General features: G+C 35.8%; 1 protein-coding gene across 1 annotated transcript; it reads right to left on the bottom strand.

Annotated features, from left to right (window-relative positions):
* Window positions 1-8172: 8172 nt before the first annotated feature.
* On the bottom strand, window positions 8173-15211 carry LOC123531244 (serine/threonine-protein phosphatase 6 regulatory ankyrin repeat subunit C-like). Its single transcript, XM_053517143.1, has 2 exons — window positions 15199-15211; window positions 8173-14217 (listed from the first exon to the last, which is right to left on the bottom strand). The coding sequence occupies exon 2, from the start codon at window positions 13993-13995 to the stop codon at window positions 13168-13170; it is 828 nt and encodes a 275-aa protein (XP_053373118.1). The 5' UTR covers window positions 13996-14217; window positions 15199-15211; the 3' UTR covers window positions 8173-13167.
* Window positions 15212-15975: the final 764 nt, after the last annotated feature.

The following is a 15975-nucleotide window of genomic DNA, read 5'->3' as shown; positions in this document are numbered from 1 at the left end:
TGGTTCGATACTAAGCAATGTATTAATTCTAACCACTTTAGTGGTTCGATACGGAGCAGTGTTTCTCTTTATCCAATTTACTGGTTCGATACTAAGCATTACTGGTTGGTTCGACACTTAGTAATCAGTTATTGTTTTATCCACTTTTCTGGTTCGATACTATGCAATGTATTAATTCTAACCACTTTAGTGGTTCGATATTGAGCAGTGCGTTACTCTTTGCCTAATTTACTGGCTAGGTACTAAGCAATGTATTACTTTTTAACCACTTTACTGGTTCGACACTTAGTAATCAGTTACCGTTTTATCCACTTTCCTGGTGTATTACTTTTAACCTACTTTGTAGGTTCGATACTCAGCAGCGTATACTTTTCGGCCGCTTTACTGGTCCGTGGATCGTAAAAGTATATCTTAAAAACAGGCTAATAGACACGCGTAACGTTTGTCAAGCAAAATCAATAACACAAACAGGACTGAAGTTCAAAAACTTTGATTAATTGTGACATACCTATTTTCTTTCCTTGATCCAAGATTTCTGGAGGAAATGAAAATATGTCACACAATTGCGTGTTGGATTATTTTCCGGAATTACAATACTTCGAATTGTTGATTACTTCTTTTATGACTCCGCCTTGACAAACCAGAAAACAATACGGTCAGCTTCCAGAATACAACTAAGACAAGTCATTCATCATCAAGTCAAGTTACATTTTAAGATATTGGTGTGAGACTATTTTAAAATGACAACGAATATGCAGAAATTCTTGAAAATGTTAGCGAAACGCAGAATAAGATTTATATGATGTTCTAGAAATATTTCATGTTGAAAATGACGTTAAACCCGAACACATACAAACACAAAGAAGTATTTGAAAAAGAAACATGTAAGAAAACGAATTTCTGTCTTTTCTGAGTTAAATGAAATTAATTTTTATAATGTCGCATGTATGCTATTTCTCCGCGTAACAAAATGGTTCAATGCATATGACGTTCGGCAGATTAGATATAATGACACCTGTCTTGGAGAAACAAATAGCCGTTGGAAATGTAATTTGGAGGACAGTTATCAGTGATGATTTGCTATATACTGTTACATCTTTTCTGTTGTTTTTTTTTTTCTCTGATAGGAAATTTACGAGTTATTTGAGAAAGAAAGTATGTTCATTTTGTTCAGATCTAAAACAAGATTGAATTGATAATTAGTAGCCGCAATAAATCATACGCCAGAGCGCCACCACTTCTGTAGAGCGCCATCACTAGTACGATACCTCCACTACTTTAAAAAAGTACTGGCATATTTCTTTTAAGGTAGGTTTTATCAGTTCTAATGTTTGCCTGTGAAAGCATCATAACATTGAGACCATTGCATGTGCGATAATATTCATAATGTATCAAGAGATCGAGGGAAAAGCTCTTAGCTTTAGACATTATGCATATAAGCTTTGTGATCAAGTTTGGTGAATATTGGATAGAAACTGCTGAAGTTACAGAGTTGACAACTTTAATAGACGCCGCCTGTTTCACGGGCGGACCAAAAAGTATATATAGACGCAACACTATATAAACTGTGAATATCTTTTAATTACATTATTTAGTAAAGTGTGTTGTTACTCACAGCTTAAACTGTTTTAATAATCAAACATTGGAATCATCTACTTTTAATCATTTTACAATATCTACCCATTTTTGAAAATTGACAAAAGTAGGCTTCTCTTTTAAGAGTCAATTTCATACAAAGAACACAGAGTCATAATAAGAATAGAAGAAAAAAAAAAACACATCTGTATTCTACTAAGCGCAGGTTCGTAGTATTTAAGGACATATAGAGAAAATGCTATATCTAGTATATCTGTCCAAAAGCCTGTTCCACAAAACTTTGCACTATAGGTTTTTTTTATCATATGAACTTCTTGTGCATTTCGTACGATACAACAGCTTTTAAGGTACTATCGCCACGACGGTCATTTGGTGTGTGTGTGTGTGTGTGTGTGTGTGTGTGTGTGTGTGTGGCGGGGTTGAGGGGGGATTTGGTGTTTGTGTGACCGGGGTGGGGATTTGGTGTTTGTGTGGCCGGTTGGGGGAGGGGGATTTGGTGTTTGTGTGGCCGGGGAGGTGTTGGGACGTAAAGCAATGACCAAAACTTTAAAATGCAACTGTCCCATAACTCCTACTCAGTGCAGTTTGCAAGACCCCACCTAATAATAGTTGTATAAAGAATTAAAACTGGAATTCGGAAATAGACAAATTAGCTATTTTACCTGTAATTTTCCGAATTTTCTGTAGCATTTATAGATCTTTATCAGTGTTTATCAGTTAAGATTTTAAAAATTCATGAATGGCAAATGTTAGTTCAAAGCACAGGTAGTCACTAGGGGAATTATCTTACTGAATAGAACTAATCTTATCTCAAAATCTGTTACAGTAACTGTATTAACCTTTACCCTGCTAAATTTCTATAATGAACTTGTCCACCTTCGAATTTGGCCAGTATCATTAACTGTTAAAAGGGGTGCATATCAAAAAGATACTGGCTGAATAGCGAACAGTTCAGATCACGATCAAACTACACGACTACACTGGCCGCAAAGGCAGAATCAGTCGTATCCAGCATGGTAAGGGTTAATTGACAGGGAAGACATGTTGCCATTTTGAACATACAGACACACTGATATTTTGGTGTTATCAGTTTCTACAGTAAGTCGAATTGATGGATGTGATGCATTTTGGTATCATTTGATAATCGGTGCATGACACATTTCATAACTAGACGTGTGTACGTTTGTGCCTTCTGCTCTTTCATGCATTATCTAGGTGTGATACTGTATCTGCGTTTGCAAGCTCTTGACATCTTTATTCATGGCTACAAATGCACCATTGGAAAGATAGATTGCTTTACCACAAAACACCAACATGCGAGTCAGCACAATTTAATGAAGCTAGACAAAAAACACTTCTCTTCTCAATGAAATACATGCATAGAAAGCAATCCTCATTTTCCTAGAAAGACCGTAGAGCGGTGTACAAAGCAGGTTTTTCTTTTCTGTCAGACATATATATTGCAAATCCTGACTTTGCTAGCCCTGGCGACTGATGATGAAACAAGAGTAATGTCAACTTGTTTTTATTGCAAAATACACTTCCTTCAGCTGAAAACAGCTACACGGAACATGATCAAATATTTAATTACAAGAATGCATGTACACGCAGATATAAATATAAAGGAAATTTACTGTACACAACTGTTGTGTCACTGTGAAGGCCTTCGTCTGGTGAGTGAAATACTAAATGAATCGTTTATAAAAAAAATAACATTTTATAAGATATGTTCCAAACTGTAAGCCAATTTGGACACTATTTATGTCATTTTACAAGTCCAATTCTAACTTTTTTCAGTGATAGAAAGTTATCTCTCAAGATATTTCAATTGCCAGAATTTCACACATGGAAAATCAGATATTTGCAGTAAAACTGACATTATAAAAGATCTTCTTTACATTTTGAAAGGTTCCTATTTCCGCGCATCCAATTAGATTTTTCAAAATAGCTTTATACAAGGTCGGTGGAATTTGAAGTTAAATGTAACTATCAAATTAGTTTTTGTAGTTCATATAAATTTAATTAGCTCGCCTGTGATGAAAGCGTGAAGCATATGTGAATCACTCTCGGGTCGGCTTCCATGAAAAACCGGTGATAGTGTCATATGAGAAGATATGGTTGTGATGGGGGAGGTGGGGGACTCGAATCCACGACCTGCAGGTCGACACCTTAACCACTAAACCACCGCTCACTTGATGCTTTTTAGAATAAGATATTTTACAGATGTCTGTCGCTTTAACGCTATGTACGCATACCCTGTTGAGCACCGAAAGAGCAAAAGAGCTTGGGTGGGGATACAGGAAAATGCTCCCCGGGAACCTTTTGATATGAGGAAGAATAATCCACATTGAAGTATTTTAGAATGAACCGTTGACTGTAAAATCAGTTTTGTCATAAAAAAATAAATCTTATAGATTCATGTTTCACATTTATTCCTTCCTACAGCTCTTGTTGTGTGTACAAAACTTGTCGTGTTGTTAGACGACCATTAGACACGTCAATAATTATAAGAGACGACGACAATAAGAGAGTGCAGTCGGGACGCAATTAAAAGACATTTAATTTAAAAATGGTTAAGGTCTTAGGAGATATGGACTTTTAGCCAGCGTTATGGTTACAATTTATGTTCAGCGGCGAGCTCATTTGTCTCCTAAAACCAGCTTGTTTACGACAGTTCCTATAGTCATATTTTTTTGTAAACGATTAGACTGTTTTGCATAGGAGATCTTAGAGAAGATTACCATAATGATCACTTAATGGCAATTACTGGTCTTGTTCTTTACTTTATAACACATCAATAGGTGATAATTGACAATAAGAGAAGTTCAATGTCGTTCTGAATGTGTTGCTTATTGTCAAAGAAGTTCAAGGTCATAGCGAGAAGTTCAACAAACATCTTAAAGTTCTCAGGAAATTTCAAGGTCTTATTCCGATGTCATTTTCGTTCAATAGTTGGTACCAGAGAGTTTCGTTTTTCGCAGTTTGTTTCGTTGGATTCAAATAAATAGATATATCGGAAGGTCTTTTGGAAGTACTGAAGGCAAACAAGCAAAAACAATGTAATAGTCACTAAATGAGATCATATCATCTGACGGCCTTCAAGTTTTAAAGGAGGTGCACCTCATAGCAGCCTGATAAGCATTATCTCAAGCAATATAACATACTTGAGGAAGAACCCTCGACCATATCCGCACGCGAAGGGTCCAGGCAAGGTTTGAACACACATTACTTTTGGTAAGGGTATTGATTTGATACCCTTGGTCAAGGCGGATCTGCTAGTAAAAAGTTCCCCGTGTGACCTCTTCAATATACGTCTTGCTACTAGATCACATGAGTATTCATTTCGAAAACAAACAATTATTTTAACCCAAATAATAACTCATTTTGAGATTTTGCACTGGGCGATAATGAACCCGTGTGATACCTCGTTTTTTGCACTGGGCGATAATGAATCCGTGTGATGCCTCGTTTTCGTATTTCACACTTAGCAGTAATGAACCCATGTGACAATTCTTTTTGGTAATTCACGATTGGGCTATAACGAACCAGTGTGATACATCAATTTGATGTTTCACGTCGTGGCGATAATGAACCCTTGTGATACGTCATTTTCGTGTCTCACACAGGCAGTAACGAAACGATGTGATAACTCATCTTTGATATTTCACACTGGGGTGATAACAAACAATTGTGATAACCCTTTTTGATATCTCACACTAGAGCAGTAAAAAATCGCATGTGATAACTCATTTAAATATTTCAACCCGAGGTGACGACAAATCAGTGTGATAACTCATTTTCATATTTCACACTGGGACGATAATGAACCCATGTGATAATACATTTTGATAATTTACTTATGAGTGATAGTGAACAATTGTGATAAATCATTTTGATATTCACATTTGAGCGATAATTAACCGAAATGATAAAGTATTTTGATTTTTAACGCTGGGCAGATAACAAAGCGATATGATGACTCATTTCGGGGAGATAACAAACTGATTTGATAGCGCATTTTGACGTTTTACACTGGGGAGATATCAAATCTACATGTATGTGTTAACCCATTTTGATATTTTACACTAGGGAGATAACAAACCCATGATCACATATTTAGATATTTCACATTGGGGAGATAACAAACCGATTTGATAATGCATTTTGATATTTTACACTTAGGAGATAAACCCATGTGGTAAGCCATTTTGATATTTTACACCGAGGAGATAAACCGATATGATAACACATTTTGATATTTTACACTAGGGAGATAACAAACCCATGATAACGCATTTAGATATTTTACAATGGAGAGATAACGAACCGATATGATAACGCATTTAGATATTTTACACTAGGGATATAACAAACCGATATGATAACGGATTTTGATATTTTACTCTATGGAGATAAAAAAACCCATGATAACGCATTTAGATATTTCACACTGGGGAGATAACAAACTGATTTGATAATGTATTTTGATATTTCACACTGGGGAGATAACAAACGGATATGATAACACATTTTGATTTTTCACACTGGGGAGATAACAAACTGGTATGATAATGCATTTTGATATTTTACACTGGGGAAAATAACAAACCCATATGATAACACATTTTGATTTTTCACACTGGGGAGATAACAAACCGGTATGATAATGCATTCTGATATTTCACACTGGGGAGATAACAAACTGATTTGATAATGCATTTAGATATTTCACACTGGGGAGATAACAAACTGATTTGATAATGCATTTTGATATTTCACACTGGGGAGATAACAAACTGATTTGATAATGCATTTAGATATTTTACACTGGGGAGATAACAAACTGATTTGATAATGCATTTTGATATTTCACACTGAGGAGATAACAAACCCATGTGATAACTCATTTTGACATTCATATTTGGGTGATAAAATGTGATACCTCATTTGATATCTCAACCTGGAAGATAATATCCTCTAGCAGAAAACTTTGAGATAAAACTACAAGAGATCACAGAGTGATCTTGGCGCCCACCAATGTGCCATTTTTGAGTGTTCCAAATTTCAAGACTTATTGACTACCTCAAGGTCAAATTTCATTTCCGTACACAACACTGTGCATGTGATCCAAATTCAAAAGCTGTAGCTTGAGAAATGTGAAAGTAGGTCACTAGGTCAATGTCAAGGTCAAAGTTTGTTTCAGTACACAATCCTATGCATGTGGTCTAAATTTGAAGCCTGTAGCTACAGAAATGTGAAAGTAGGTCACTAGGTCAATGTAAAGGTCAAGGTTCATTTCGATACACAAAACTATGCATGTGGTCCAAATTTGAAGGCTATAGCTTGAGAAATGTAAAAGTAGGTCACTAGGTCAAAATCAAGGTCAAATTCTATTTCAGAATACAAAACTATGCATGTGGTCCAAATTTGAAGCCTGTACCTAAAAAATGTGAAAGTAGGTCACTAGGTCAATGTAAAGGTCGAAGTTCATTTCGGTACACAAAACTATGCAAGTGGTCCAAATTTGAAGGCTGTAGCTTGAGAAATGTAAAAGTAGGTCACTAGGTCAAAATCAAGGTCAACTCATGTCAAGGTTCTTCTTGCCACTCAAAAATATACAAGTGGTCCAAATTTGAAGGCTGTAGCTACAGAAATGTGAAAGTAGGTCACTAGGTCAAAATCAAGGTCAACTCGTGTCAAGGTTCATCTTGCCACTCAAAAATATACATGTGGTCCAAATTTGAATGTTTTAGTTATTGACAAGAACATTTTAAAAGCTTTTCCCTATATAAGTCTATATGAACCATGTGACCCCCAGGGCGGGGCCATTTTTGACCCTAGGGCGATAATTTGAACAAACTTGGTAGAGAACCACTAGATGATGCTACATTACAAGTATCAAAGCCTTAGGCTTTGTGGTTTGGACAAGAAGATTTTCAAAGTTTTTCCTTATGTAAGTCTATGTAAACCATATGACCCCAAGGGCGGGGCCATATTTGACCCTAGGGGTATAATATGAACAATCTTAGTTGAAGACCACTAGATGATGTCACATACAAAATATCAAAGCCCTAGGCCCTGTGGTTTTGGACAAGGGGTTATTCAAAGTTTTTCCCTATGTAAGTCATTATAAACTATGTGACCCCCAGGGCGGGGCCATATTTGACCCCAGAGAAATAATTTGAATCATCTTGGTAGAGGACCACTAGATGATGCTTCAAACCAAATATCAAAGCCCTAGGCTCTGTGGTTTTGGATAAAAAGGTTTTCAAAGTTTTTCCCTATATAAATCTATGTAAAATATAGAAATAAACAAAGGGCCATAACTCACTCATAAATTGTTGAACCAGTCTGATTTTCAGGGGGACACAACTAGGGTACCAATACATCATTCTGACAAAGTTTGGTCAAAATCCCCCCAGTAGTTTCTGAGGAGATGCGATAACGAGAAATTGTTAACGGACGGACGGACGGACTGACGGACGGAATGACGGACGGACGGACCACGGACGCAGAGTGATTTTAATAGCCCACCATCTGATGATGGTGGGCTAAAAACAGTGGAACAAAATGTACTTCTTTTTACACTTTTTATTCTTTCAAGGTTAAATCATACAGCAACAAAGCATTAATGAAAATCTTAATATGCCATCATATTGTGACAACAAACATAACAAAAGCAGAACTTCTAAACATGTATGGTTAAAAGTATATGTGTATCTTTAAAAAGACCCCTTTGCAATTTTGTAAAAATAAAACTGATTTTTTTAATAATAATGTTAAACAAAATTTACGCCTTAACAACAGCACTACCAGTGGGTGAAAAGGCTTAAGGGACGTCCATATAATACATGTACAAGATAACAGATATGGTTCGTGACCTACATACTCAACTCCTGATACAATTTCAAAGCAACATTATTTCAGAAAAATCTTTAACAAAAAAAAAAAATAAACATTAATTGAACATAAAGGCAAATGCCTCTCAATGAACATGAAGGAACATGACTCAAGGTTGACATAAAAGGACATGCCTCTAGATGAATATAAAGGCAAATGCCTCTCAATGAACATGAAGGAACATGACTCAAGGTCGACATAAAAGGACATGCCTCTAGATGAATATAAAGGCAAATGCCTCTCAATGAACATGAAGGAACATGACTCAAGGTCGACATAAAAGGACATGCCTCTAGATGAATATAAAGGCAAATGCCTCTCAATGAACATGAAGGAACATGACTCAAGGTCGACATAAAAGGACATGCCTCTAGATGAATATAAAGGCAAATGCCTCTCAATGAACATGAAGGAACATGACTCAAGGTCGACATAAAAGGACATGCCTCTAGATGAATATAAAGGCAAATGCCTCTCAATGAACATGAAGGAACATGACTCAAGGTCGACATAAAAGGACATGCCTCTAGATGAATATAAAGGCAATGCCTCTCAATGAACATGAAGGAACATGACTCAAGGTGTTCATAAAAGGACATGCCTCTAGATGAATATAAAGGGAAATGCCTTCAATTAACATAAAGGAACATGACTCAAGGTAGACATAAAAGGACATGCCTCTAGATGAACATAAAGGCAACATAAAGGCAAATGCCTCTCAATGAACATGAAGGAAGATACCTTCAAGTTGAACATAATAGTACATGCCTCTAGATAAACATAAAGGAACACAACTCCAGGTGATGATGGCAAATGCCTCTATGTGAACATTAAGGTTCTGTACCTGTTTCTGTGAACAACGAGAAAGATGTCAGCATTGTATGACACACGCCCCCTGAAAATGCTTGATTGAATGATATTTTTGACATCCATAAAGAAAGGTACATAGCTGAAACAAGAATGGACACAAAACTCAAAATGCTAAATAGGCATGATGTTGATAATGTAAACCAAGTTTCATTTCCATAAAACTGAAACTGTTGGATGATTGAGTAATATTCTGGTGTAGTTACACAATGATCAAAAAGGGCCATAACTCAAATAAAAATGATCAGTCACAAAAAAGTCCTAATAATATGCAAATGTTCCCTTCATGTTCATGATGTATACCAAGTTTGAATTCAATTGGATGGAAATTGTCAGAATTGAGTTCACAATATTTGTGATATCCAAACAAAAAAAAGAACCATAAATCAAGGAAAAAATAGTGAGATATGGAAGTCCCAAGAATACGTGCATGTCAACTTCATGTTGATGATATATATCATGTTTCATTTCAGTTAGATGGTAACTGCAGAAGTTGAAAACACACTGGTCTGATGTAACTGTAATATTTCAATGTCCAAGACTGGCCACAATTGCAGAAAATACATTCAGACATCAAAGTCCTGAAAATGTATGCATGTCCACTTCATGTTGATGGAGTATACCAAGTTTCATCTCAATTTAATGGAAATCGTATGAGTGGAGTACACAAGGAAGTGTGTCAGACAGAAATACAGACGAAAAAAATGGACTGACAAATGTACAGTTCAAAACTATATGCCTCTGGGGTCTTTGACACTGAGGGCATAATAGCTTCATAGTATCCATTAAGCTGCACAACATATTTTACACACTGTTACCAGAACAAAAGAAATGGGAAATTCCTAAAATTTTCAAATTTTATGCTTTGTTTTTTAATGTTTTGTTGAAACACCCAGGTGTTCCTCTTGAAAATTTTTTCAGGCACAGGTCAGCACCACTGTAGAACCACCAAATCCAGCAAACCCACAAATGAAAGAATTCTACATCTCAAGTGAAGTTTCAAACCCTGTGAAAGTGATTAGAAGTAAATGACCTTAAACACTTAGCCTAGAAGGCCAACCTCTATGTGTAATATTCAATACTCAGAAAACACTAATTCCGAAGGCATTTTAGATGCTTTTCAAATGAATAAACATTTAAGTAATTTACATATAAAAGACATTTCAAAGACTATTTAGACATTAAGTACTCAAATGCGTTAATAATATGCTTAGACTTCTGAAACTTTCAATTTATCACAGATTTAATGAAGTACAAGAATGTTTGATTAATTTGCATGCATTTTAAACCCGTTATGTAAACAAACTAACCCTCTAACAAACAAGAAAATGTTTTAAAATTCATTTTAAGGTGTTGTGTAACAAAAAGAAAAACACGTAACAATATTTAAATGAAACATTATCCTGTAATAAAGAGAGGATGCAACTTCAAACTTGTTAGCATTATGTGTAGTTCATCAATAAATAATTGAGCCGTGCCATGAGAAAACAAACATAGTGGCTTTGTGACCAGCATGGATCCAGACCAGCCTGCGCATCCGCGCAGTCTGGTCAGGATCCATGCTGTTCGCTAACAGTTTCTTTAATTGCAATAGACTATGAAAGCAAACAGCATTGATCCTGACCAGACTGCGCGGATGCGCAGGCTGGTCTGGATCCATGCTGGTCGCAAACCCACTATGTTGGTTTTCTCATGGCGCAGCTCAATTATAATGATACACTTCTGCTAAAATCTGTAAGTTAATGGACAAGGTTCACTTAGTCTTTAAAATATGGCCAACACAAATATTTTCAGAATGGTGATAACTGAAACAGTTTTGTTTGCTACCAGAATGTTTACTGTCTATACTGAATTTAGTTTTATTGTAAACGAAATATTATATTATTTTGGAAAATTAATCTATGTAACTATGTTACAAGACAGCGCAGTCATGTGTCTAACAGTTCTCACATTGTTTTGTTTGATTTTCTCATAATCCAAGACATCTGCTGCATACATTGAGACACATTATATAAACAGCAGATATTTTTCTTTTTCCACGAAACAAATTTCATCTTGCAAAATAATGTGATTTGACTTTCTGTTTGCTGACAAATTTCTGTACTGAAATTGTTACAATTCCCTAAGGTAATTTCTTACTTCAATCTTTGCTGCTCTTCTTTTACAAAACACTCATCTCTGACTATAAAAAGACTCTGTTCAAATCTATCTGTAATAATTATGCATATAGCTTTTTTTCCTCAAAGGTAAAACTTGCATGGTTTGTAGGAGATTAAAACTGCTTTATCATATTTCAGTCCTCAAAGCATACAATAAAGTTTATACACAGCTGTCTCCATTTTTCCCAAAATTATCTGTTGAAGTTTGGTTGAAATTTGCATAGTGGCTTAGGAGAAAGAGTTCTTTAAAGAAATTGTGGATGACAGACTGATGATGCAATGAAGACAGAAATCCAACGATTCTAAAGGTCACCTTGAGCACTTCGATCATGCTCAAGTGAGCTAAAAATTCAGAATGAAAAGTTTGATGCAAGTAACTACACATATGTAGCTAACATGTGTAGTGCTTTTTCTAAAGTGTCCAGATCAGAGGGGCAGCTCTAAGGAGTTACTGCCTTTACATTCAACACAATGACCCATTTAATACAATCCGAGTACAACTTTACGCCACATGCATCCATAAAATTTAGTGAACATCAACAGTAAATAGATAATACAAAGATAACTGTTCAAATATTCTTATTAACAAGGAATGTACAATGTTCGAGCATTGGTCACTTTCAACTTATATGATTTAATGAAGTCAGTCAATGTGTTAGCCTGAGATGGACAATGAATCAATGATTACATGTACATTCTTGGGGAAAATATATTGACTTCATATTCAATGGATTTTACAAAAAAGAAAATTTGACAAAAAAATCTGTTACATATTGAGTAAGGTCAGTTTGACATATAGAGAAGCATAAAAGCTTGGAAGCCGTCAAAAGCGACTGGTAAAATGTTTTTTTCCTATCTCAAACTTAACTTTTTCTTGTTTGATGAATACAGTGATTACAAGTAAATGGGGGAATGAAACCAGTTCTATTTAATAGGTTCTTAAAAACAGAATCTAACAAAGACTTGGCTTTAACTTTAGCATAATGCTGATCTTGCAATAATTCAAATAACAAAAATCACAGACATTTTCATATTACAAAATCAAGCACTTATACAGTCTAGTATATAGATATATATGTCTATGTAACAAACTAAATAACATTCATTGCTAACAGATGGAAATGAAAAATTAAAACTTACAGTGTACGACAAAATCCACACTCACACCCTGCCAAATCCCTCCTACCAAATTTGACCAAAGCAGGCAATATCCCCTCCCTAGTGATTTTGTTAAAAAACCAAAACAACTGAAAATTCAACAGAGATTAAAGAATATATTTTTTTAGTGATAATCATCAGCTTTTAAGCAGAATGAAGTGAATGTTTAGATACAATTGGAAACAAAATCACAGGGAGGATTTTGTTCACCTTGTTCAAATTGAGTAGTAATTTTGTCCGAGTACTTAACTGTATACAGCTGGAATTACAAAGCACCATAAAAATTGTTTCTGTTACCAAAGTTTTATGGTTTTTGACAGGTATTTCACATATTTTATTGGGAAACAAATGTTGAAATGAAGATTTAAAAATAAAATTGACGGGTATGTAACTTGTTTGTTGGAGTGCAATTTTGTGGATTGAGTTACTATGAAATCTACAAAAGTTAGTCCCTCATAAGAATTAATGCTGTTACTGTCTTAACATTTCAAAATGCTCTATTCAATTCCTCCATGCTAAGAAATTCCCTAAGAGGCGGAGGTAGTTCAAGTTGCCTGAGTTTTTGAAGGAACTGGGGTTTTAGTAACTCTCTTATACTAACTCGACATTGTTGTTGCAGGTAAACAGGTCTCACTTCCAGGTTTAAACAATCTTCTACAGTTTTATAGAAGTGAGACAAAGTGAAAGTCTGGTAGATAGCCAAAAGTTCAAATTTTGCCCCAGCCAAAATCAACATTTTTGTGATTTCCAAATTGCTCTGGAGAAGAGCTACCAGAAGGGGAGATAATCTAGTCCCATTCACAAATCCAGGCAAATTGACATTACAATTATTTAGAATAAGAGTTTTAACAACATTCTTAAGATTTCTTTGAGTGGCATGAAGAAGTGGCGTCTTGTAAAGATAGTCTTGAACATCTAGACTGGCTCCTGTATCAATTAAGCACTGAACCAGTCTGGCATCTCCTTTTATTACTGCAGCATGTAACGCTGTCTGTTTTCTCTTTGAGGAGCAGTGATCTACATCTGCTCCAGAGTTTACCAAATACCTAACCACATCTGTATCGCCAGAAAAAATAGTCACCCATATCAGTGGAGAAAATCCACCCCAAACTTCTGAATTTGGATCAGCACCACCTTCCACTAGTAAGATGACTAAAGGGAGGTAACCAAGTCTTGTGGCCCAACATAAACTGGAATCAAGAGTAAATTGATTCTGTCCCCTTTCTATGAGCTGTTTAACAAGCCTTGCATTATTTTCCTGAACTGCTGTTATCATCCTTATATTGTCTGAAATGTTTACATTCTCGTTATCCATTTTTTCTCTGCTGTAAATGTTCTAAAAAGTTGCAAAACCTTTGTATCAAACTGTCTTCAATCTGTTGCATTCAAATTTACACTGCCTATCATATTATTCCTGGATAAAGTGATTTTTTTCATACTTTTCATTTTCTATCATTTTCTTGCAGGTTTTGCAAACAAACTGTGACTTTTTTTTTCACTACACTACTCTGTCATTCTTCAGGAAAGTCTCTGCTTTCTGAAACAGAAGAACAAAAATATGTTGAACGAAAAAACATACCACATTCCTCTTTTCTGAAAAACACCAAACAGAATCATTTTGGTACATTTTAAAGCAGCATACCTCATACCTACATTACATTTTTTTTATATCAGATAAGGTGTATTATTTTAACAGAAATACAAAATGAGTATTGTACATAATGCAGATAAGTCAATTTCAATAGTGTGACTGTGGCTTTTAAGAGTTTTAAGAGTATTATAATTGTAGATGAAAGGTTTCCACAAGGCACAAAATCACCTTAAAATGCTTCTAATGCAATTACTAACAACAGATGTTTGTAAAACATGTATGCCCCCCCCCACCCCATGACTGGTTGTCCCATTTTCAGTCCCATGATCACTATGACCTTGACTTTTGACCTACTAACCCCCAAAATAATATTGGTCATCAACTTTGAAAGTCCAGTCATGCTGTCAAGGGTCAAGTGGTTCTCAAGTTATAGGACGGAAACCATTTTCAAGGTTCAGACCTCTGTGACCTTGACCTTTGACTTACTGACCTCATACTTCATACACCAAATCAACTGACCCCAAAAGCTTAGACGTCATCTATTTCCAAGTTTTAGAACTGGAGCCATCCATGCTCCAGTAAGCCATGTTTCACTCTCAATGTATTGTTTGTTCGCTCTGGGTTTAACACTGTTTTTTTTTCAACAGTATTTAAGTTATGTGACGACGGGCAGTTAACCTAACCAGTGTTCCTGGATTCTGTACCAGTGCAAACCTGTTTTCCACAAGTAATTGCCAACTTCCCCACGTGAATGAGAGGTGGAGGACAAATGATTTCACCCACAATGTCTTTTATCAAATCATCAGGGAGAACATATGCTCTGCCCAGAGACTGAACTTACAGCCTCATGATCTGTAGATCCCCGCTCTCCCTATTGAGCTAAGCAGGCAGGCTTCACTCTCAATGTAATATTCAAGGTTTACATACCTGTATAGCAAAGATGTCAGCTCTGGTTCTCAAGCCATCTTCACTCCAGAGAGAGGTGTTTCACTGTTAGCGTAAGATTCAAGTTTTACATACCTGTATAGCAAATGAGATGTCAGCTATGGTTCTCAAGCCATCTCCACTCCAGTGTGAGGTGTTTCACTGTTAATGTAAAATTCAAGTTTTACATACCTGTATAGCAAAGATGTCAGATCTGGTACTCAAGCCATCTCCACTCCAGTGTGAGGTGTTTCACTGTTAATGTAAGATTCAAGTTTTATATACCTGTATAGCAAAAATGTCAGCTCTGGTTCTCAAGCCATCTCCACTCCAGTGTGAGGTGTTTCACTGTTAATGTAAGATTCAAGTTTTACATACCTGTATAGCATATGAGATGTCAGCTCTGGTTCTCAAGCCATCTCCACTCCAGTGTGAGGTGTTTCACTGTTATTGTAAGATTCAAGTTTTACATACCTGTATAGCAAAGATGTCAACTCTGGTACTCAAGCCATCTCCGCTCCAGTGTGAGGTGTTTCACTGTTATTGTAAGATTAAAGTTTTACATACCTGTATAGCAAATGAGATGTCAGCTCTGGTTCTCAAGCCATCTCCACTCCAGTGTGAGGTGTTTCACTGTTAATGTGAGATTCAAGTTTTACATACCTGTATAGCAAATGAGATGTCAGCTCTGGTTCTCAAGCCATCTCCACTCCAGTGTGAGGTGTTTCACTGTAAATTTAAGATTCAAGTTTTACATACCTGTATAGCAAAAATGTCAGC

This window comes from Mercenaria mercenaria, chromosome 11 (assembly GCF_021730395.1).
Source record: "Mercenaria mercenaria strain notata chromosome 11, MADL_Memer_1, whole genome shotgun sequence".
NCBI lineage: Eukaryota > Metazoa > Mollusca > Bivalvia > Venerida > Veneridae > Mercenaria > Mercenaria mercenaria.
This window is presented reverse-complemented; position numbering and strand designations above follow the sequence as displayed.

Bases quoted from the DNA above. Each gene is read 5' to 3' on its own strand.
- LOC123531244 (XM_053517143.1), bottom strand. From the start codon at position 13,995: ATGGATAACGAGAATGTAAACATTTCAGACAATATAAGGATGATAACA.